At 44.0% G+C, this 24,548-nt stretch overlaps 1 protein-coding gene across 1 annotated transcript in view; it reads right to left on the reverse strand.

Moving 5' to 3' along the window:
- The window catches only part of fto (FTO alpha-ketoglutarate dependent dioxygenase), a 113,300-nt gene that overhangs the window by 70,298 nt on the left and 18,454 nt on the right, over positions 1–24,548 (reverse strand). Inside the window, exons 2-7 of the mRNA XM_068605310.1 lie at positions 23,187–23,264; positions 21,991–22,972; positions 19,456–19,584; positions 15,725–15,804; positions 15,289–15,432; positions 9,152–9,271 (exon numbers count right to left, since the gene is read on the reverse strand). Coding sequence (XP_068461411.1) covers positions 9,152–9,271; positions 15,289–15,432; positions 15,725–15,804; positions 19,456–19,584; positions 21,991–22,972; positions 23,187–23,264 — 1,533 coding nt within the window. The remainder of the gene's footprint in view (positions 1–9,151; positions 9,272–15,288; positions 15,433–15,724; positions 15,805–19,455; positions 19,585–21,990; positions 22,973–23,186; positions 23,265–24,548) is intronic.

The raw sequence follows: 24,548 nt of genomic DNA on the forward strand, positions 1-24,548 counted from the left end.
TCCCGCACTATTATGTTACTTGTGTGTGTTTAAGTGTGATGGCTTCCCACCATGGGAGGCTGATGAGAGCAGCTAAAGGGTGTTTATGAGACTCTTAGCCAGGAGAGGATGCCGCCCTGCAGCTCTCGCCCAAATAAAAGAGCCATTTATTACATCTAACATGACCCTCTCATTACACACAAATAGGAATTAATGAGCGCTATATCGGGCGCTCCCAGCGGAGCGAGGCGGGGCCCGCTAAAGGACTAGCGTTAATTACATTGTCCTACATCTCACCCATTTAACACCACCCATCAGATCGCTCTATCTGCGCACGGAGGATATGAGCGTGGAAGAGATTCAATACCTGGAAAGACGGCCGCTCTCCGCGTCCCCGGTGTGGACGAGCTCAACAATGAGTTGGATATTTGTGTTTCCTTGCATCAGCCTCTTTGGTTATGGAAATTTGTTTTCCCACCAACTTCAGTGATCAGATGTAGAGATGCAGCAACTCTTATCGGCCCGGCGGCGACTTCTTGGTTCATCTTTGCAATGACATAAACTCGTGGTTGAACATGTTCACAGTTGAAAAAGTATGTTGTACGTTTCTGGGTTAAAAAAAAAATGATTTAAACACCTGGAGTGACACATTGAAGGGATTTTCTGGAACATTTTTAATAGTGCTCTATTGTAAAGGGGTAGCTACCAGTGTTGGGATCTCAGCAATGGAACGGGTAAAAGCATAACTGATAGGATCGATGGTCAAAACCACAAAAACAGATTTTCCTTTGAGGCGTCACATGGGAGAGAATCTGCTTCACCATAAAACACACATCTCAGGTTTGATCTCGGTTGGGTTTCCCTCTTTATACTGTACATGCCATGTTTTGAAAGGTGACAGACAAAGTATTTAAAAAAGCATGCAACTTCCCAAAATGCTCCTAGCATTTGTACTTCCTCCGGACTGTGGTCCAATCCCCTTAAAGCATCGACAGCATCAGCTTCCCGTCTCTCTGATCCCAACTTAAGTCTTTAACTTTATCTCTCTCTTCCTTTCACCTCTGTGAATGTCACAGTCCATCCCCCTTCTTTATGTCTTCCTGTTCCACCTCCGAGACGTCCTCCACCTCCTCCACAACTACAGAATTACCGTCATTAATGTTTTCTGATATTTCTTCCTTTTCTTCGCATTTCTTCAAGCGATTCACACAATTGAACCGTGTCTTCCCGTCAGTATCACTCCATTCTCTGCACTCGCTTTTCACATCAGGCTTTATGTACTGTGTGTGTGTGTGTGTAACGCGATAGCTGCTTCAGTGATTCTGAAGAATTAGCAAGGTGCCGAAGTATTAAGTGGTATTTTGCTGTGTGAGAGGCAACACTCAAACAAAAAGCTGATCAAAGATCAGATTCTCACCACACTGGAGACCTTATGCCTGCAGCGTCCTCCAAGATGAAACTTTTGGTTGTTTTTTTATTCCTCGCTTATTTTGTGTAAAGAAAATCACTCTTTTTTTTGACCTCACCTGTGCGTAATTATGCCAGGAAATTAGTTGCATTTATCCTCTCTGTGAGCACCAAAAGAAGGAATGTTCTATTTTTGTCCCTGATTAGATTTTTTGGAGTGCTCTATAGTTGGGGTGGGCTGTTTTCATTTTCATTATTGTGTTTTAACTTATTGTTTTGCTATGTGTGGGAGATCCTCTGAGACTGCGACTGTGATTAGAGGCTGTACAAATAAAAGCAAAATTAATTTGAGGCGACATGCAGAAAAACAATAGTGTGGGTATCAACGCGACCTGATAAGGAACCAAATTCAGATTTGAATGTTTTTAATAACCTTCAGAGTAAGAGGGCTCTTCTTCTGTACTCTCTGGCTTATAGAGCTCAGCACCACATCTATATGTGTATCACTATCTCAGAATATGTGAAATATTGACTAGTAATATGACAAGGTCTGGCCATGTTTTCAATAGGATCAATATTCAACTAGAACGGCATAAATTGAACAAGATTTCAAGTTGTTTTCTTTGCCTTTAGTGACAAATCAGTGTGTTTTCTTGTGTCTGCGGTAATTTATTTTACGCCACGACTTTGACACGATTGCCTGCGCGAGTAAACAATCACACCTGGATCAAAGTACTGGGATAATCATATATCAAGAGCTGGTTAGTGGTAATGTCTCTAGTCAGCTATAAGAGGGGCGGGCTTTGCTAGGAGATGCTCTGAAATCTCCCTTTCATCTTTTTATACTTTCTCTTCCATCAAGGCACTTTTCAACACACAAACACACACTCCTTCCTTGCATCTCTATCTCTGTTGGTATGACACAGGAAAAAGCCGGGCCCTGCAGCCAACCCCGCCGTCCGCACTGAATGCGATTAAGCTGAGCAGTGATTAATCTGGGCTGCCCCATAATTCCTCTTTACCACTTTAATGGATGTTATCTCCCCTCCTCTGAAGGCTTATCTTGCTGATCGGGGCCAAGGATGAAGTGAGGGAGAGGAAGAGGAGGGGGTGGCTATGAGTAGAGGGGGAGAGCGTTCAAACTAAATCCATACAGAGGTAAGTAAATGAATACGTAAGTAAATAAGTAAGTAAATAAATAAATGCAGGGATTGAGGAATCTGCTAAGCGGATAAGGCAGATCAGTCTCTGTAAAGTGCTCATTTGTTTTCTAAGAAGACGAGACAAGCCGCCTTCAAAGCCTGCTGATACAGTAAAAACACTGTCAACATCACAATTCACAGGCAAACAAAATAAATTATCCAAACCGCTGTCAATAAAACTCCCCACCCCCTCACTGTAAAGAAGAGGTGTACTCCATACTGTAGCAGACAGTTATATGTACAAAGACAAAACAATGTGGGAGTTTTTCAGGGAGCACACTTTCTTTCATACATGGCCGTGACGTCAAAAACAATAGCATGGTTACAGTCGCAGTTTCCACACATGCAAAATAAAGTTCCTCTTTCCCAATTGTTGTCATCACAGCCCAGAAACAGAAGACATGTTTGCACAGGTCTATTGTGGGAATGAAAACGTAACGACTCACCCCACCTTAGCTTACAGCACAATCAGCTACATCGTGTTATTAAAAAATAATTACACCAAACACACACACACAGACACACACACACACATAGCGCCATTCTAATTGGCAACCGGGTGTGCACATTTGAACAGGCCATTTGTATTCTACGATGTAAAATAGCAGAACAGAAAAACGGAATATTGTCGGATGTTACATGGACTTATGAGTGTGAAACAAAAGGTTATAATAGCTGTAAAAATGAATCCATAAAAGGATATTAAAAAAAAAAAGAAATCCTCCTTCTTTAAACTTCTGTTAAACTCTCCCACATGCACGCCACCGAGCACGCTAGTACGTGTGTTTGTTGCTATGTCTGTCCAGGTGTTTTTGTCCTTTCATGTCTGTGTCCGTGTACATAAATAAATGCATATGAGAGACGCCAGCTGAGAAGTGATGGGGTTAAATCTGCTCGTAGCTCTTTTTTTTCCCCCTGCCTCGGCTTACAGTGATGTTGCGGTGAGATTCTGTCATAGACAAACCTCTGTGGGATTCCATTCACTGCTAGTGTACATCTTTAGGTACAAAGCTGCGGGCTGCATTGGCTCCAGGTAACATAAACGCTCCCTTCAAGCCACTGCGTATCTGCCCATGAAAATTCTCTAAAGGGGTTTAAGCATTTACGCAGAACACTATCAGGCACTGCCGAAAATTCAGCTTACCCTGTTGAATAGGGACTTCAAAGAGAATTGCAAATACCTTTGCACCGCTACATTTTCTCCCCTCTCTCTCTCTCTCTTCCCCGCTCTCTCTCTCTCTCTTCCTGCTTCTTTTCATTTTATATTTCCAAACACAAGCTGCTGCGTGATGTAAAATGTATTATCAGCCATATATTTCCTCTTTAAATGAATAATAACAATAATCTTTGAGTAATTTCTTTTTTATACAGCTCCGTCTAAATAGGGCAAAGCAAGCAAGCTAATATTGAGCCGCGGGTAAACAAGGCCGTGCAATAATGAGTGTGTGGATTAGGCCTCTAGCCTATGTTGTGTGATAAGGAAAAACAGCTGCTACTATCCAGGTAACAGCACGTATTGACTGTCAATGAAGGATAAACTACTGTGCAGCTGCACGTTTACCTTTTTTATTCACACCGTGGACACACTGCGCGCACACACACATATATGAAGGCGCGGCGACACAGACGCACACAAATACCCGCACGCATACACACGGACACACACACATGGTGCCTATGTGCGAGAACCACAAAGAATTGGAATATAGTAAATATATAAGCCTATTTGCCAAGTAAAGAGCTTAAAATGCTAAACAATATGATGCATAAACACAGTGTGATTTAATGCAAGAGATAATAAATGGCTTCATAATGAGCAATATATACGGCCTTTAAACACTTTACTGCTTAGTTCACACTTGTAATGAATCTGGGTTCCATGTGTGCATATAAAGTGGGTGTAAAACTCTGCCCGACTGCGCGAGTAAAATGGCGAGGGAAAGAGAAAAATGACTGCTGGTAAACATCTGCAACACGATTCAGCTGTGGCCCCTGACTTAGGAAATCTGCCGCCTCCTTCCCGCAGCAGGACCGGCGCGGCAAGCTCTCCAAATAATGCATCACAAAAAAAAAATTGCCCCCTGAAATTATTCACGGTGGAACGCACTACAGAAACCATAACATTTATAATGTTTTACAAAGCCATCAAATAAGTGGAGAGGGGATTAATTGCCCCGGCCCGACCTTAAAATAATTATTTTGAGCGGTGCAACTCTAAACTCCAATGAAATTGATACACTTTGATAATTAGATTCTTGGCACTGACCCGCTGAAGTCAATAAAGGTTATTAAGGCCAATTGCTGTCTAAACGCATTACGGGCCGGGTAAACTGTCCATCGGAGGCCCCTGCTACTCCAGCGCCAATATGATAATCCATTCTCCGTCCTGGGGGTTTCTTCCCCAGCGCCTGTGTCTCCACTCTGCCATACAAAACCAGATTGGATTCGCTTAACCTTTCCAGGACTTTGATCAAATGAGCTCACACAGCAATAACATTTACATTGACCCCCCCCACCCCTCCTCCCCAACACACACACACACACACACACACACACACAACCCCTCTGTCTTTTATTTTCTTCTCTACCTCCTCCCCCCCTCTCTGTGTCTCTCCCTACATGCTCACTGGTCTCTCTTTACCCGACCACTCCTCAGCACCGACCCTCCACGCGCTAGGTCAATAACCTAATCAGCTATCGATGGCGACCGGGCCAGGCTGTGTATTATTGCAGCGCAAGGCTCCTCAGCAGCCCGGATTGTTTCCGAAGACAGTTATTAAAGTGGACGGGGGGAGAAGATGATATGGTCACTAAGCGCGTCCCTGCACAATCACCCACACATGCATGGACGCAAAAAAGTCAGCCTCTGTTACAAATCGGAGGTAAATTGTGTCACACAATGAGAAAGGAAAAAAAAAAAAAAAGAGAAAGTGTGTACAGCATATGTAGGGGTGTGTGTGTGTGACCAAACCGTCTGAAAACAGGGAGTGACAGGCTGGGTGAACGGAGTAGAGGAAGACATGGCCCCGATACCACTTCCTGTTTTGTACATCTTGAAGTATACAAATGTATTCAACTGAGTGGATCCCATTTATTATGAAAGTAGATTAATTTCCTTGATGTGTGTTGAAAAGATTTCCATCTACAAGGCTCGTTCTCCTGTCAAATGAGGGAGAAAGTGTGAGAAGGAGAGACAGAGCCATGGCGAGATAGCGGGAGCGAGAGAGGGTGAAAAAACAAGGGAAAGAAAAGAACATAAAGAGAGAGAGGGAGAGAGAGGGAGACGGAGTGCACTGAAATCTCTTTGCTTCCGCGCTGGCTTTTGAAGTTGTGAGATGAGCAGCCACAGAAGTCAGGAAAGTGACAAATTAGGGAAAAAGCTGTACTGTGCGAGCAGAGCTGCTAAATCAATTAAAGTCATGCCAAGTGCATACATTAACATCAATGGCACACACATACACACACAAACACACACGCACAGGACAGGAAAAAAAAGAAAAGAGGGGAGATGTGCTCATGGGCTCGTCGCTGTCGCTTCTCCCCCACAGTGAAAAAAGGAAAGATTAAAAAAAAAAAAAAAAAAAAAATGCCACACCGGTATTTAATATATTCTGCATGAAGCCAAGACTCTCTGTCTATTGTCAGTCGGATGGAAGCTATTCATTGTTGCTAGTTTTAGGTAATGTCACTATTGTATGATAGCCATGATAATGGAGTCCTGAGGGGACGCAGAGCCGCGAGCGAGGCGGGTCAAAACAGAATGCAGCTTCTTGGATCACTAGGGAATGAAAAACCTTTAGGTTAACGTCCCTTTTTCTCCAGAAACAACCTTTACCTTATATACACTAAACAGCTCACACACACACACACACCTGCATACACACATAATACTTTTGCTGTACATTCACATACCTCCACTTGAAGTTTATTCAGCAGCGCGTCTCTTTGTTTCCATCAAGAAACCACAAGAATTCATGAGGTACCAAAAAGAGACGCGCGAGCAAGTGGACTTTTTTTGTTGTTGTTGGTTCTTTCTATATTTATTTATTTATGTATTTTATCAGAATGTCATTCAAATAGAAGGATAACCATTTGCATGACAACAGTCTGAGGAGCAGAGAGGGAGCCCCAGGGAGAGACAGTATCCATAAACAGGAGCTAGTCCCCCCATATTGCAATATTCTTCATACAGACTAACAAACGCATACATAGCCCAGCGCATCCCACAACACTGTGTGCTAAATATGACAATAAAGAGAGGGAGGTTGGCTGTTTGTATTGCTATTTTAGCAGGATAAAACAATAGGCTGTTTTATTGCTACAGCGCAGAGTATAAAACAACACGGTGTCAATTTATAAACCCTATTTAAAGAGACATATATTTGTTATTTTAAAATACCCATGGTGATATCGGATTTGCCAAAAATAATGCTGTATTAAAATAAACTGCAGGCAAGAACAGAAAAATTCTAAATAAATAAAATGGCAAACAGCATCTACACCCAGTAGGGTCACTTGCATTTCACTAAATTATACTCGACTGTCAATTGCCGGCTTCAAAATGTAAAATATATGCAATAAAGGAATGTAGAGGGGGACCCACATCATCTAAATAACTCAAAGTAATTTAGAGGAATGCGTTTTAATCTTACTGCAGAAACGCCACAGCTCTAAAAGGAAAATCTATAAGTCACATCTATAGAGTGCTTTTCATCAGCGTATCGGAGGTCGATGCATGTATGTAAATATTGCTTGCGAGAGCAATAATGTTGTCTTTCATCACAATAGTGAGTGATTACATTTATGCATTCACCAGTGTATTATTTTTGCGAATGTTCAATATGCATCTCGGCAGAAGACATACTTGTTTTTGCGTGATTTGACATGTGAGTAAACTGTGAAATTACGAATATAGTTATAAACACAAATTGGAGTAACTTGAGATGTGAAAAATATTTGAAAAAAAAATCCACATATCATTTGAAAATATATAATCATATTTGTTTTTCCCTTTTCTTTTTATTGGTTTTGCGTCGCGCATTTTATTTGCTGTATTGTACGTTTCTACGGCATGTGAGAAATCCACATGAGTGACACACACGCAAACACACACTCTTTCCTCTGCCCATTAGAGAGGGGCTGAGACAGCAACAGAGAGAAAGACAGTGAGAAAGACCTCACATTTCACTGATGCCCTTTTCTAAATACAGGTCCAAATCACACACTTCATCTGGGCCCGGAGGTGGAGCTCTAGATGAGTTTAGCCCCTGTCTACTAACCCCTCCACCCACCCACCCACCCTCTGCCAGGCTGTTCGACTAAGTGAGAGAGAGGGAGCGCAAGAGAGAGACTATAGCTGGAGCCGAGCAGCGTCGGCAGCAGTACAGTTCTCCTCCAGCTCTTGCCTTTATCCCCGCCTGAGCATTAGATGTGATTACTGCTCAGCGCTCGACACTGACAGAGACAGAGAGCTCCCACAGACAGCAGGAGAGGGTGAGAGACATAAAGAGACACGGAAAAGGAGAGAAGAGAGGGAGAGATGGAGCAGAGAGGAGAAGAGGAGCGCAGCTCTTTCGCTCCCTCCGCTGCTGCTACAGTGATACAAGAGTGCCCCCTGCTGCTTCTGCTGTCTGGGTATTAAAAACACGCACATACATGAACACACACACACACACACACACACACACACACACACGCGCGCGTGCGCGCACTCTTTGAAATGGAGCTATGAGAGACAGACTGCATCGAACCTGCAGGGAGGAGAAAGCGAGACCAAGCATGTATACGTGCGATTTTGTTCGCTGCGATATCTACAGGGCTGTGTGTGTTTGTGCGTGTGTACGTGTGTGAATGCGTCACATATGTATTGTACAAAGCTGTGACTAAGGTAACTTAATTATGAGTCTGACATTACTAAGTGATTCCTTTACAGTGGTGTCTAACTAATAGCTGCGTGCCCACGTTCCTCTCTAATAAAACTTCTGTGAAGCTGCAATTTAACACATGACACATCCTTAATAACGCAGCGTGGTGAGAACTTAGACAATCCATCATGTCATTTTAAACACACCCTCCCTGGCGAGGAGCATTATTGGACAGCAGATCACTTGTGTAGTTTGTATAAGAAGCACAAGCGCAGGCATGTTGTGCAATTAGAAAGCTGAAAACCCTTATTATAAAATGACAGAGTGCCTACACTGGAACTGCTCATCCATAAAAGTTTTATTATAATACATTTTTTCCTTTCTCCTTCATGTTTTAATATGATTATTATTATTATTAGTACAATCATTACTATTATTATTAGTATCAAACAAAACTATTTCTTGTGAGGTTTTTCCTTTCATTTATTTTCTGAAACAAGAATGGAATCAGTGTGAAATCTACTGAGGATAGTGTGTATGTTACTAAAGAACATACAAAAAATATAAAACAATGAAAATGTATTTAGTTGAACCAAAAAAGGATTAGTTAAGTGATGTGAGTGAAAACGAGTAAAGTAAACTCCCGAGGTGGAGAGACCAGACGTTGAGGCTGCCGTGGGAGCAGCTGAGCGGCCTTACCATCGTCTCCATGATCTTCCAGTCCTTCTCCAGCTGCTCCATCGGTCCGGTCCACCAGCTGCAGAAGCGGGCGAAGCGCTGGCCCTGAAACCAGTACTGCCGCAGCCACTCAAACTCCACCTGCAAGGAGAGAGAGAGAGACACACATACACACACACACACACACACACACACACACACACACACGCGATATTAATAAAAAATAAAAAAAATGGTTCAGCCAAACAACCAACTAATGGCTAGTGTCACTGCTCCTCAGTAAAACATGAGACATTACAGTATAGTGTTTTAATTAATGTAGCGGATAAATATTTTTGATATATTATTATAGATTGTGAAATATTCAAGTGAAACAAACTTTCATTACGGTATTGTTTAATATCATACATTTCTCCAAACAAATACATAGAGAATTGTTTTATTTTGTGCCATTTTATTTCCAAAACGGTCTGTCCACTTTTACTAATAATACAATATTTTAGAGTTCACCTTTATATACAAAATTGCTGTTTTTCTGTCTTAGTAAATCTATATGTTGTATTAAGACAATACAAAAATTATACATTTCATTAAAAAAAATATATAAATATTTTTAAAATGTCAGATTATTATTTATTATTACAAATATGTTTTGGGGTCATGAAGAAAATGTATTTCAAGTATAAGTATATTCAAGAATACTTATTGTGGCGGAAGTTAATAGTTTCCTCGTGAGGAATCAACAGCACTTTGAGCAAGTTATGATTTTTTTCTTCTCCGACACTTTTGACGTCTTTGAAAGGAAAGACACAGCGAGGACTTTTTTTTTTTAATTACACGAGTCACAAACTCAAATAGAACCAACAATGACCATCTCTGTGAGTTCAATAACACCCTGACCAAAATCACCCAGACAAACAGTGCACCACAACAAAACTATGAATATGCCTGTTCACACACACCTTCCAGTCAGCACACCTGGAAACTCCGCCCTCCTCCTCTCCTCGTTCTCCGCCCTCCTTCCCCTCCTCTTCCACTCCCCAGCTCCGTCTGGAGATGACAGTCTCGGCTGCCGAGCCTCTCCTCCGCTGGGAGTGTTTTTGTTTCCTGCTCTTTTGAAGTGCTGATTTAATCCTCGCAAGGATGCTTCATGTAGCCAGGTGTACCCTATCTATTTCTAAGTGTGTCTTTCCTTGTGCACTTGTGTGTTTGTACCTGTATGTGCCGCAGTATGTTTGTGCCCTTGTGTTTATCTGTCTACATAGGCCTGTGAGTGGCTTTGTTAATGTCTCGGCATACAATTGCCAATGTGAGTGTCAAAGATTGCCCCAATTGCCGCCAACGTAAATGCGAGACGCTGCGAGTTGCCCTCCCCCAAAACGTCCTACAAAGCATCATCCGCCCGAAACAATGCACGCTCCATTTCATTTTGACTCCGACAACTGTACGACACAAAAAGTCGTCGCATGCAAAGGAGTCGCATATCAAATGGGACAAAGAGAGCTATTGTTCCTTTTCTGAAAACTATTTAGTTTATTGTTCTTTGAACAGAGCATTATCCAATGTATACAACAGGCCCCGTTTTAGAGCCGCAAACTCTTAAATAGTAGCAACACGGTTTAAGCAGGTACGCTCAACCCAAAAAGTCTCCATTTAAAATATGTTTTGTTAACCATTCAACCACTTTCATCCAATACTGTCTCGAACAAATTATGCTCATATATAACTAATGCACGACAAGTTCTGGGGGGCTATAAAAAGATATCACGTCTTGGTTTTGAAGTCTTGGTCAAGTATTGAAAAAGCAATACCGTCAATGACTTGAAACATGAGATGCTATGTGAACACCGGTCTGTGTTGTTGATGTAAAGTGCTGAGCATGGCATCCACCCCCACATCCCGAGAACAGTTTCTGCAGTACAAAGGAAGTGAATAATCCTGCATTGGTCCAAAAGATGGAGTCCTGCCCTGCAAGCAAGCATTTTCCGAGTTTTGTCCCCTAATATATCTGCCAATGCAATTTAATTATGTGTATGCGCAGAACCTGTGGCAGAAATGTATGTATCTTTGTCTACCTTCAACCTCGAGGGGCCAGTGGTGCAATAGCTTCGGGACTTGAGGCCACTTTTTGGTCGTGGTAAAAAATAATAAAAAGAAGAGGGGGGGAAAAAAAAATAAGCAAGTGGTCATTGCGCAGCTTTATGAAGGAAGTCACCTACTGTCCTGCACCCCGAGCAAGTTATTACAAAGGGAACGAAATATTTGCACAAACAACTCGAGTGAGGTCCGCCCTCGGTAGAAACTGTGCTCAGAATCATCCTGCCATTTGCTTCCAAAAGGCTCTGATCACAGCGGGGATGACATGCAAGGACTGGGGCATGTCAGGGAGAATACACAGCCAGTGGCGCTGCTCAGCAGCCTCTCACTCACTCCATACAACCCGCCCTTCAAAGAAATGTCATCCTTTATGGTCCCCTCAACACTCTCCAAATCCACTCCCCTTCGATCACTACAGCTCAAACACACAACAAAGCTGCAGAGCGCCGATATCGGACGTCCTTTTCTCTCTGTCAGTCCCTCCTTCCATCTCCTCTGATTGTCTGCCTGTCCTTTAGTGAGAAGAAACCAACCTGTGTCTCCACTTTGAGCTGACATGGCTGCCTGTCCCCCACTGCGCAGGCCAGTGGCAGCCACAAAGCTGGCCATCTGAAGCTACTGATGCTATGTGGCATTTGGAGTCTGGCCACCCAGCTGAGAGTTACCAAGAGGGGAACTCGGACTAAATGCCACCTTTCCAGGCAGACAGATCGAAAGTGTATGCCAAAGAGAGAGTGGTTGTTAGGGCTAGTTTTTCTCTGAGACGGCGTGGGGGAGCGAGAGGGGAGCTAGTGGCTCCCCTGCGGCAGTGGCTGTCATCTCTCCAGGTGATGGACACACTAACTACACATTAGCCCTACATTAGTCGACTGGCCGCCCACCATGGCAAGTCTGGAGTTAAAGCAAAGTAGCCCCCTTTTTTCGCATTTAATGAGGCACGTTCCCCCCCTTCCAACACCTTCACGGTATTCCCTGAGCGGGTCCAATCAATTTCCGGGCCGTGGCCCTGAGGTGGGAGCTGATGAGAGTTGGTTCGATCCCACTCTGCCGTCCTCTGTTTACCTTTCCAGACCTCTTCACACATCAGCGAGGAGAACTGGTACCCCCCCCCCCCCAATACCCTCCTCACCCCCCATCTCTCTTTGAGCAACCAGGTACGCAATTTGCACTCATCACACACTTGCCAGTGGTCATACACAATATAGGTTATGCTGTACATGCAGAGATTATCTTTCTATTTCTTTCTCTATCCATAAAATAGTAGGAGATTCAATTTTGTTTTCCCTCTCAGGCCACATATGTGGAAGTAGTCTTCCTGGCTTAGCTGCCAGTGGAGCTCTTTCATATCACATATGTGATTTATGCCGTTAAATTACAGATAAATCAACTACAGTAACCAACGCTTGAAAAAATAGGAACCTTTGACCTGGTCATGATGTCACAAGTGTGAAAGACATTTACTTTGAGAATATTGTATCCCTTGTGATCTTCAAAGACAAAAAAAAAACAATAAACCCTGACAATAAAGAGTTAAAATTTCTCAGATTAATTAAAATTAGCATTACCGGTAATGAAACAGCTAGATACAGCATGACAAACAAGTACAAACAAGAAACTGCACAGATCTTCTGGCAAAAATGTGTTTTGAGAGGCGATTTATACGATTACAATGATATTGCCAGCATATGGCCCCGAGGACAGGTGTTTCAAAGCCAAGCAAATACCTTCGAGCCTGGGGAGATATTGTGGCCTGAAAACAGGACATTGGAAGGTCACGCACACCTGCTTCCACACAGTTTACTTTCTGCCAGAACATGTGGCAAAACCTTGTCCCTCCCTTCAATATTTACCGTGGGGGGACTAGCATCATTAGAGGGGGTCCCTCAGGGCACTCTGTCACACACCCACCTGGGAAGTGACACAGTGGCTTTAAATGAGACAAGACGTTTGCATCTGGGATTAGCATTTCAAAGCCAAACATGCACATGGGGGCCGTGTGGCGATGCTATGTTTGACTACCTAACCCTCCCCCCCCCCCCCCGCCACCTAAGACAGGAGGAAAGATTAAAAAGAGACAGTGAGAGGGACCACGCTTAACAAACAGGTGGGAACTTCAGTATTCTTCATTTCTGTCTCTGTCTCCCATCAACCCCTACTTCAACTCGACATCCCGCCCCATCCCTGAACACTCATACTCAGATGGCAGACGCTCTGCTTCATCACCGTCAGACCCGCCCACCTCTTCTGACAAGTGTCAACCTCCACCCTCACCGCATTGCACAATATATCCGTGGCATGTCAGCCAGTGCTCGCTTGCTGTTTAGCACTTTTTAAGGAAAGGCCCATAAGGCACTTGCTCAGGTCAGGCTGCCTGCGCGTCTCAGGCTTGTTCGCTCTTCGGTCGTCCATGTCAAACACGACCAGCGCAATATTCACCCGCCAAGCACCAAAGTGGGCCGCCATCATAAATAACCCCACCAACAATACATCATTAAAGTGGGTGTTCTGCTCTCGTGGGCAACTCCAAACAAATGGCCACATCTATCATTGTGAGTGCCAGGTAGGGTAGGGTTGAGCCCCCGAGAGCACCCCCCTTACTTAACCATTCACACATACACACATATATACACACACACACACACACCTGCTCTGGTATAAATAGCATCCTGGTTTCCTGAATAAACCTGCCTTGCCCTCCTGGTGGGGGCCTACGCTTGCTAATCCTGTGGCGCTATGCGGCAAACTAGCAGGTGTTGCTAGCTCAACTAGCGCAGCGCTCCTCCTGACACAGACAGCCGTATTGTTTGGCGGCGCTGAATAATTAATATTGTCTACAACCTTTAAACAACCTTACGTCAGACTCATCTGTCATGGCGTCCCGCTGAGGGGCCTGGGTGCTAACGTCGGCTAGGATGTGCGCTTTGAGCCAAGGGGCCTAAAGGGGGGGAGAGGTGAAGTGCAATATTAACTGTTGGCCCACGGCAAGCTAGCGCGAGGGGCCGGTGGCTCCACAGGCGGGCCCTCGCGTTCTTCTTTTTTGACCTCACTCCATCCCTCCATACCCCGAGCCACCATCACTCCTTGTGTGTGAAAAGAGGTTAGCGGGGGGAGCGGGGCACGACTCCATCTTTAGATAACATATGGAGAGGCTATTACCTCACAATCCATCACCGGGCCAGGACAAATGAGCGCAACCTGGACTTCATATTGGAGGCTTTTCCCTGAGTAGAAACAATCAGCTAAGAAGCTGGCAACTTCCATTTTCTCGTTTACAGTGTTTTAACCTGCTCTCAGTGGACTGCCAGTATGGTCTGTAAGTCCCACAATGCAGAGGATATGGAAAGAGCTATTTAAAGGTTTAAGTGTACCTGGATTTTAATACAGATCAATTATTTGAACGTTATTTGCCATACTTCAATAGTTGCCATAGTTTAAATTAACAAAATGTTGTGAGATCATTTGTTGAAATGCTGTGTCGTTTGTCGAGAAGATTATTGAACAAAAGCACAAATGCATATGTTTGTTCAAATAAATTATTTATCCATATTATTAAGATGCCTACATTTTCTAAATTCCATGATGATTTTCTAATCTTTCCAGTCCTGATTAAATCCTGTTTGCAGATGGGTGTGAGCCATCTTTACCATTCTTAGAGTACCAGATGATCGCAGACTACAGAAGAATTGGGATAGTATCAGGCAGGTTCACAGGAAAATGTGTGAAAACTTTCAAAGACTGGCACGCTATTGTCTAAACTTTATTGGCACATGTTCTGTTGTCCTATGTGGCAAGCCTCACTCATCTGGTACTCAAAGCAGGCCAAACTCATTTCTAATATTTTCAAATGCTGTTTGAGTCAGGCCCACAGCAAAAGTAGTAATATATGGGCAACAAGGTTTCTACAAGTTGAAAATGAACACCTACACAAACACAACGGTCCAATACAAACAAACATGAACATTGAAATTCTGCGAAAATGCCAGACACGTGTGTACAATCATGCAAAACAGACACATACACAAATACACATACAGTAAACAAATACAAGCGGATATCCTCACCTCATTGTGAATCTCCTCACAGTGCTGTAGCGTTGTCGGCAGCAGGGCCAGCAGCCTGTGGGAGCCGGTCTCTGGGTCAGTGTGCAGGTTGGACAGGGCCTGTTGACACCGCGACTGGATGTAGGTCAGTGTCCCACTGGAGCACTGGAAGGAGAGGGACAAACCCGGTGTTACCCGAATAACTGACATGCACGCTTTAGCTGGGCCCTGTCAATCAACATACAATCCAAAACTTGAGTTTATTACAGCTTCCATGGATCTTCACATTTATTTTACTCTAATAGAGATTAATAGAGTCCTTTCATTATAGTAAAAAAATGATTTTTTAATTACATTTCGTACTGAAATCAACGGACGCTGTTGGCCCGCTATACAGCATTTTCACAACAAATTAAAAAACGCTGCATTTTACTTTTCAGGCCGATTGGCTTCTCACCTCGGCCACTCTGTGTGTGGAGCTGAAGCGTGCGTTGTCTCCAGCCAGGACACAGTGCTGGTGGGTACTGTTCAAGTCATCTGGTGAAAACAGGGAAGATAAATCTATCAGATTTATGCAAATGGTGCCATCAACAAAACCACAAATAGTAGAATAGTTAATAGACCCGCGATAACTAGTTAATAAAACATGGTGGAGCAAAAAAAGCGTTGAGAGGTGAGATTTCTTATTTTGATCATGTGTTTTTGATTAATTATAAAGAAAAGAAAAGAACTGATTACAGCAGAAAAACAGATGAGAAGCAGGGCATGGAGGAACACGACAACTAAATCATCTTGTACACTCAGACAGATTGCGCTTGGTCCAGCAACGAATCAAATAGAATGAGCAGCATTGTACTATAATTTTAATTACCAAACAAAACCAGATCGTGCTCAATCTGTCAAGATGGAAGAGCCATACCAACAAACATTTGTCCAATATCACAGAAGCTTTACAAAGAGGCCTTACTGCTGTTTCCTGTGTATCCCTCCATGTGTTTCTTTGTGTGTATAGAAGTTTCTCAGCTCTGCCATTATTTGCCTCACACCAATAATTAATTTAGCCATGACAGAGCTGTCATTCACAGCACATGTGCATATTTACACCCGCCTTGAGCAAGAGTACACTGGCTAATGCCTGTGATTTGAAAGTCAAACAGCCAAATGCTTTGGGAGGAAGATATTATTGTTTGGTGGGAGGAAAAAAAAAGATGGTGACAAACAAAACAACTTGCCGGTGTTTTCTTCACCCTGATGAGATTGTGAGGGATTAGGTCTCTGGGCAGAATTACTCTGCGTCTTTAAAACTGTTTATATCCAATAACAAATTATCTCCATCAATCTGCTCTTTTCTTGGCGCGTCTGATGCGTCAGTGGGATCAGGAGGGAGTAGAGGCAAACTCGATAACTGTAATAAATATTTATCTTTCTTTCAACCCCTGCGCCTGCTGCCACTTGTCCTCCTTTTCCAGGAAGCAGGCTTTTAAATATATTGGGTCAACTCTTTCCTCCGGTCCCCCCTGTGCATTGGGAGCTGGAAATCTGATTATTGAACAGGCCCGGTGTCAAGACTTGCATTGTTCTTTTTTAACCACTGAAATTCCATTTGGGTGGAAATGATGGTGATTCAATTTGCCTCCAGCAGCTCAGACATTAGCAGTTCAAAGGGGCCACCCGGCGACAAATGGTGCTGAAAAGACATTATACTGTCTGCGGTTATACAACGGTGTAGTTTTCTTTTAATACCACTAACTATCTATCATATGGTGTATGTCACTAAAACACAATAAATTGGCACACACGGTTTCGCGGTGGCTGCTCTGCCCGAGTGTACGTATGTGTGTTTGAAACAAGCTGTGGGGAGGGAGGGGGTTATCCTTCCTCCAAGAAGCAAAGCACTGTGTGTGATTGTGTGCAAATTTATAGGTGCGTGCATATGTTCCTGCATTGTGCCAAGTATTTAATTCAGGTAGACCGACAAAGCGTCAGACAGCCAAAGGACTGGTTGCGAGCTGCTATCGTTGTGCAGCAGTTGGCCTCTCAAGGGCGTACTCACCAAGTGGAGCATAAATCCCCACTGATCCGCGACAGTCAAGTCCCATTAGAATGGTCTGCACAACAGCCCATCACTCTATTATCATGGCTGGCCTGAAACTGACTGTTCTATTGTAAATCTTATCCAGCTAAAGGAGGTCGGCTTCAAGCCCTGTCAGGCTGAATATTAGGTACAGACATCACTGCTTTCAGATGAAAACATAGCAGCTTCAAAGGCCCGACTTCAGGAATGCATTCAAAACCTTCCTACTCCTTGATTATAAAGTGATTCAGATCAGCAAACACTTTAACATAATGGCGATAAACTACATAGTAGATGGAGACTATACAAGTACAAGTAAAAGCAGCTTCCTGTGTAACATGTTTGGAATTTACACGTTTTCCTGATGAAGTTTCTCACCGGCTGTACTCATGCTGATTAATCCAGAATGCAGTTGCATATCATACAGCATTTGTATGATGCATTTGCTGTTGTAAACCTTGATAGGCGCCTGGTATGCCAGCTGTACAGCATATGTACAGTCCATGTGTTGGTGCACTACACTACGTCCCTGCAATAAAAAAGGAACCAGTTCTCGACATGTTTTGGTTCAGGTTCTGCCTTTGGACCGTAAATCACCTGCACAATTTCACATATCACGCCCTACCTGGGGAGACGCTGAATTAACTTGTGGATGCCCACACATGGAAAGAATGAACCATTGTGCTGTTTGGTGAAATATGGGGTGTATCTTGTAAACATTAACAGTGCAGGTACAACTCTCACTAACCAAAACCTCCTTTTGAGTGAATGTACATTTCGTACTTTAGTTATACATGTTTTGAATTTATAGAAGGGGTCTTGTGGGATCTCGGACAAAAAAAAAACTACAATGAAATTCAAGAAAAACATCAAAGAAAAACACACACGAAAAAATCTTAAAGGAAAGCGCATCTCCTCCAAAAATGTGTTTGATATAAGTCTGTAGATCACGTCAGTCACATGCCCCATGACTCCATATTCTGCTGTATTCTGAAAGCTGATGTAAATCTTAGCGCTGTATTTATGAGTTTTGACATTCATGCAGAGTGCACAGCTAGGAGTTCAGTGTCTTCATAAAACAGCACATGTGACGGTACACTGGATGGATGCACGTATTTGCTGTTGGAAGAATCCAAGAAGCAATCTTTTAATCACAAAAACTCTCGAATCACAAGGTCAAATGCGTATATCACCGCACACCTAGCAGGTTGGATAATACAATATAGACATTATGGAACACAAAGAAAATGTAATTGTTGTATTGATTTCTAAAGAAGTAAGCAGTAACAGAGACTGCAGTAAAAAAAAAGGTTCAAAGAAAAGAAATATTATTGTCTTGATAAATATCAAGGATTAATATGGGCTTCAAGCTGTATGATCGATACGTTTGAACAGTCAAAGTGTATATTTTGTTTGTCTTTAAACAAATATACAAAAATATTAACGATTCAATGAAAAAGTAATTCACTGAGCAGATTAGAAGAAGACTATCCCTGAGTACGTATGAGAGCAGAGTGCCTTTAAGAATGATACAACTCAACTCCTTGCTCATCTGAACACGAGCCGCTGCTGCTGCTGCTGTGAGGATAAATGTCCGCTCACTCACAAAATATGAGGCGGCTTGGAAAGGCCCACAGGGCCGAACAGAGGAGTAGTGGAGGTGTCTGCTGCAGGCAAAAGCATTAAACTATGATTTACACCCATGTGGCTCACGGTCTGTCCTCTCCATGGAGACGTAGTCAGCACTGGGTCACAGGACTTCAAAAAATAACATTTGGTTTTCCTAACCTCTCTAATGCACACACTGTCATGGAACCTTAAAGCTTCGTGTTCAGGCCAAGTCCCCCCCCCCCCTCCCCAACCTCCACCCGCCCACACACACACACCTCAGCTCTACTTCGCCTATAGAGAGGGTTAGAGGAAGAGAATAGAGCGTGAATGGGCAGTGCATCCTGCTAGCATGGGTCACTCGGGACAATGTCCAAGAAACGCTCAAACACAAGGCAGTAACCGTGTTCCTTCCTCCAAAGTCAGATATACCGCTGAACGTTGTTCGGGCAACGTGTTTACATGCGCGTGTGTGCGTTTTGTGTTTACGGGAGAAGATGTCGTACCTCTCATGTAATAGCAGTCCCCGGGCTCCAGTGGCAGCGTGAGGCCAGGTGTGTGGATGTCCCAGGCTACCTTGAGCCCGATCCTCCAGCAGCCTCCCTTCTCGCTGCTGCCTCCCTCACTGCTCTCACCTGTCAGTCACACACAGCCCAACTCACTGTAACATTTGCATTTTACATTTATATTCACATTTCAGGCTTTTGGTTTGACAGTTTTACCCAGCGTGACTTAAACTGAGTGTAAAAGTGCAATACGCTTAAATTCCTCACATTTCCATGGGAGAGCATGCGGTTCATCACGATATAATGACGGCTGTATTAATCCTCAAACACTTTTTTTCACATGTGAACATACAAGCGACATCAAAAAGTAAATGAGTGCTAAAACATTAAAACAATGCCTTAAATGCCAAGATAAATACAACTAAATAGTAAGGAGTGCAGTGATTAAAACCACACCACCCAAACAAGAGATGTAAGATGTAAGCCTTTGTCTCTAAAAGGGAAGAATCACTTAACGGCAGAGCGAAGATGATATGTGTTGCTGTGATCATATTGGCTGTTAGCAACGGATCTTTATGCCATCATAATGCTGTGCAAGAGGAAATACTTGGATAAAAGCCCTTTGATGTTGTTTAGTGAGCGCGTGAGACTGTGTTATTGGACAGCAGGTATCCTAAGATATTCCTGTTTCTGAACCCATTGGCTGTAACCGCCTCCCCTGTTCTTCTATCGCCTTCCATTCTTACACGGCATACTAAGAAAACAAGATTTGGCCTGGCTGGCCAACACCCTTCAGCAAAATCAATACTAAAGTCTTTCTGGGCCTCTCTGCCCCACAGCTGCCTTTTCCTTTGCTCAGCACGGATAAATAGTAACTTAATTTCCAGCCATTGTGCTCTGAGAGTCAGCTAATGGCAGCACTCCCCAAGGCCTAAGGAATGGTGGAATATCATCCTCCGTGCCGGAAAATGTTCAGTCGTGGCAGATTCCTTTGGATCAGCAGCGCAGCTGGGAAAAACACTCAGAGCACTCCACTGGCTGAAAAAAACAAGGTGAGGCTGCTTAAAGAGAGAGCGAAAAGCCTATCAAAGGAAGCAGGTGTCATGCAAAACATTGAATCACCGTGCAAGATATCGAATGGACTGCGTTTCTTTCTTCTCAGGGACGATTTAGAAAATGTGACTTTATTGTGAAAGTGCAGCGTTCCGTATGGTAACAATTTCATTAGCCGGGTTCTGGGAGTCCTCAGAGCCAGCCACCGGGACGCAGCTCCATCAGACGTTTGTCTCAAAAGTCTGGAGCTGTGGGGTCATCCAGGACTAAGAAAAGACGCAGCTGCTGAGCACTGCAAGGTGTTGTGCCACGGTGTTTGAAGCTCGTGTTCGCAGGGTCAGAGTTGAAATGGCCTAGAACAAATCATCGAAACAGGCCTCGGCGACAGGTGTTTCTGGTTAATAAACCACGATGAAGAAAGAAAGCCCAGCTGTAAAGTGGGTTGGGACGTCCGAGCAGTTGCCATCTCACCTGTTTGATATTGTAAAATTACAGCCTGTACGGGCAGTAAAACAGGTAGAGCTGTTGACAGCTCAGTGCATGTAATGCACCTTTATCTCCCTCCACAACTGGAAGGCATGTTTTGCCGTGCTTCCAGGCTTTGGAAGGTGCAAGGAATGAACTGGCGAGTGGCTGCTCAAGGAACTTTAGAGTTATTTAGCTGTAGAGCTATTTTAAAATCCACTCATTTGGTTTGAGAGTAAAGCACAAAGAAGAGTTTCATTCATCATTAGTATAGTGCGTATAATTTATACTGTAATTTTGATACAAATTACAGAGACGTTTTTTCTGCTGGTACAGTCTTCCATAGTTGCTTTTCATGTGCTCTAGAAAGCGCTGTTCCTCTCTCGCTGAGATCCTCTATCAACTCGATCAGCACGCACTATCAGCTCTTGAAAGAGTGCACATTCCATAATTAGGAGACATCGCATTATCCATACAGTAGAGTCCAGGAACACTTATCAAAGCAGGGCTCATTATTCCATATCAGATAATTGCACATCGATCATTTCTTGGGGAAATGATTTAGATGAGATGCGGCGTGTGTGATAAGGCCTGTTTGTTAGACTGCGCCATTCAGTGCGTTAAGAGCTCGGATCCACATGTCTGTGATCTCCCGGCGCTCGGTCGGCGATAAGGCTGTCAGCAGCAAGCCGGTGATGACATTTGATAATGCCCTGACACTATCGCGGAGATGGATCTGATGGCTGCCTCACCAGAGGCCGTGTCTACAGCTGCTACAGCGCTGCTGTAGGGCCATAATACACAAGGTTAGCTGTATCTGATCCACCGTAAAGCAACTGAGATAAGTTGATGGGATATTGAAGAAAAAGGGAGTAACGGAATCTTAATTTCGTGGAAAAACACGCCAAAGACGAACATGACATACTTTGGATTTAAGTGCCTCGGTGTTAAATCTTTGGATCCCAACCATTGTTATCCAATTTGCACAATTTTAAGCTATTTACGGCCTTGACTTACCTTTGTCATTGTGACAGCTGTAGCTGTAAACAGCCACTGGAGAATGACTGATGAGGTTCTCATCGTGGTGCCACCCTACTGCCATTTTCCCCATGGCATAGTAAGGCTCCTCTTTGAGCTGGCTCATAGCTGCCGGGTCCATGTAGTTGAGTAAGGTGACATTGAACTTGACCGGACCGGTGCATGCCTGCCGAGGACTCGGCTGGGAACTCCCCTGGTCGCTTGCTTGTTTCTCCCTGTCCTCAATGAGGTGATCTGTCGAGCTGTGCTTGAGTTGTGCCACAGGTTTTCCCTTCGGCGTCCAGCCGGGGAATTTTCCTTCCGATCCTGTCGCGACACTCAATTCACTTGGTTTGACCTGGCAGGACTCTCCCTCCTCACTGCTGTGTTTGGACTCCGTCTCCCACTCGCCTTCTTGTTTCGACCCGGAGCAGCCTTCTTCGCTGTGTTTGGACTCAATGTCCCACTCGTCGCTGTGCTTGGACTCCGTGTCCCCCTCCTCACTTTGCTCGGACTCAGACTCCCCTCCTTCACTATTTCTGGAGTCCTCGCTGTGTTTGGACCCCGCGTCCCCGTCTTCACCCTGTTTGGCCTCTGCCTCGCCCTTTGCACATTGTGTGAGCCTGTCTCCTTCCTTCAGCAGAGACACGTCAGAGCAGAAGAAGGTGTTCAGCTCACACAATGCCTTGCAAGCAGCCCTAAAATCAGGGTCACAACAGTTTTGCCCTTTGACCTCGGCGTCCTCGCTGTGCCAGGGGATGGCAAAGAGCCGCGTGTTCAGGTAGCGGTAGGTGTGGCCCGGCTCGCCCAGCAGAGTCCGCGAAACGACGGTGAATACATCTCGTTCGCGGACGCGCACCAAATCTCTCAGGAGGCAGCCCTTCCTCCGCAGGGTGACCAGAGCCGCCTGCACCCGACCATGGAGCTCAGCCGGCAGCGAGAAGGACCTCTTCAGAACCAGGCCCGAGTAACTGGAGTCCCACTTGGGAACACAAGACATTCTTATCAGGATGATCATGACGTACAAAAACATAACAAAGAAAAGTACATTTCAATCTTATTTGGAAATGTTTCTTACTACTATCTTAAGCAAAATATCATACAATACATGGCTGTGACTGCAGGTTATAGAAGACACAACAGGTTGCAGTAGGCTTTTTAAGGTCTAGCAGAATACCAAAGTGTGGCTGGCTCACCAGTTGCTGATAGCCCTGATCTGAAGGTCCCAGAAAGGTGATCTTCTGGTCTCCCAACTCCTGCAGTAGCTTCCACCTCTTGGAAACACAACACAGTAAAACTGATAAGTAGCCGCAGGAACCTTCTGCATGCAGCTAGTGCCTATTTTTTTTTTGTTTTGGTCTCACTTTGGTGTCTAAGTTACAAATACCTCTATAAAAATAAATACTGTGTATTACTTTTGAGGAATTGCTGAGATGGTGTGACTTCTGTATACTCTAAAACACTCACACCAAGGTGCAGTGATTGGACACAATTTTTAAAAAACATGCTCACACTACTTCCTGTCATATGAAACTGTGGAAAGATACACGAGTGTGTGAGACACAGATCTCTTATAGGCCTATATGGCCTACATGAGTCAGAGTCTGGCTCGACTGCCACTTCCACTGTGGCGCTTTATTTTTAAGTACTGCAAACACAATCTTTGAATACAAGACTACCTTTGCCTTGTGGGAACATAGCATATGTGGACGTGAATACTTTTCCAACCATCGCACCTTGCTTCACTAGAAATATATTCTTCAGAAAAAAACAGTGCGAACTGAACAATAATAGCTGAGGATACGGACTAACAAGAAACAACTATGAAAACTAAAATCAATTCATTAATTAGGTTGAACAAATGATGCTCTCACTGAGATGAGATAGCACTGGAACCTGGTCATTTTCATTGACGTCTCACATTTTTATGATTTGGTGAAGGCTGCCGTGGGGTTCCTCACAACCTTATAAAAGATGCCCTGTGCCATACAGAGCTCGCCCAATAAAAACGTCAACCTGGTGGAGGGATCAAAGTACGTTTCATTGGGACACATTCCATTCTGACCTGTAAATCCAATGGCAACTGGCAAAAAAACTATATGCCCAAATAAATTTCACAACTATTTCCCCGCCCTGTCCCTCCGTATGTGCGCGGGCGAAGGTATGTGAAGGGTTGTAACTGAGCACGTGTGGGTTTAGACCCTCATATTCCTTCTCCACAGGTACACACACACACACACACACACACACACAGACACGGTGTGTCAGCAGCCAGCAAATGTCACCGACATGCCCCTGTCTTTTTACATCTTTAAATGTTTTGCATGAATGGTGCATCAACCACCACGCGGTTGTGATGGTTTATGGAGGGACGACCCTGTCTATATATCCGAGACATTTACAACGGGCGTCTCACATTTCGACGGCCCTAATAATGCCAAAGACCTCATGTGGCACACTGCAGGGAATATGGGAACGGACTGCCAAAACATGTCCCGACTTTAAGAGTGAAATAAAATGTCCCGTTAATAACATTAAAGTACAAGTATGAAAAGATG

Source organism: Clinocottus analis, unplaced genomic scaffold (genome assembly GCF_023055335.1).
Source record: "Clinocottus analis isolate CAN_PGR_092001 unplaced genomic scaffold, fCliAna1.0.p SCAF_1, whole genome shotgun sequence".
Classification (NCBI taxonomy): domain Eukaryota; kingdom Metazoa; phylum Chordata; class Actinopteri; order Perciformes; family Cottidae; genus Clinocottus; species Clinocottus analis.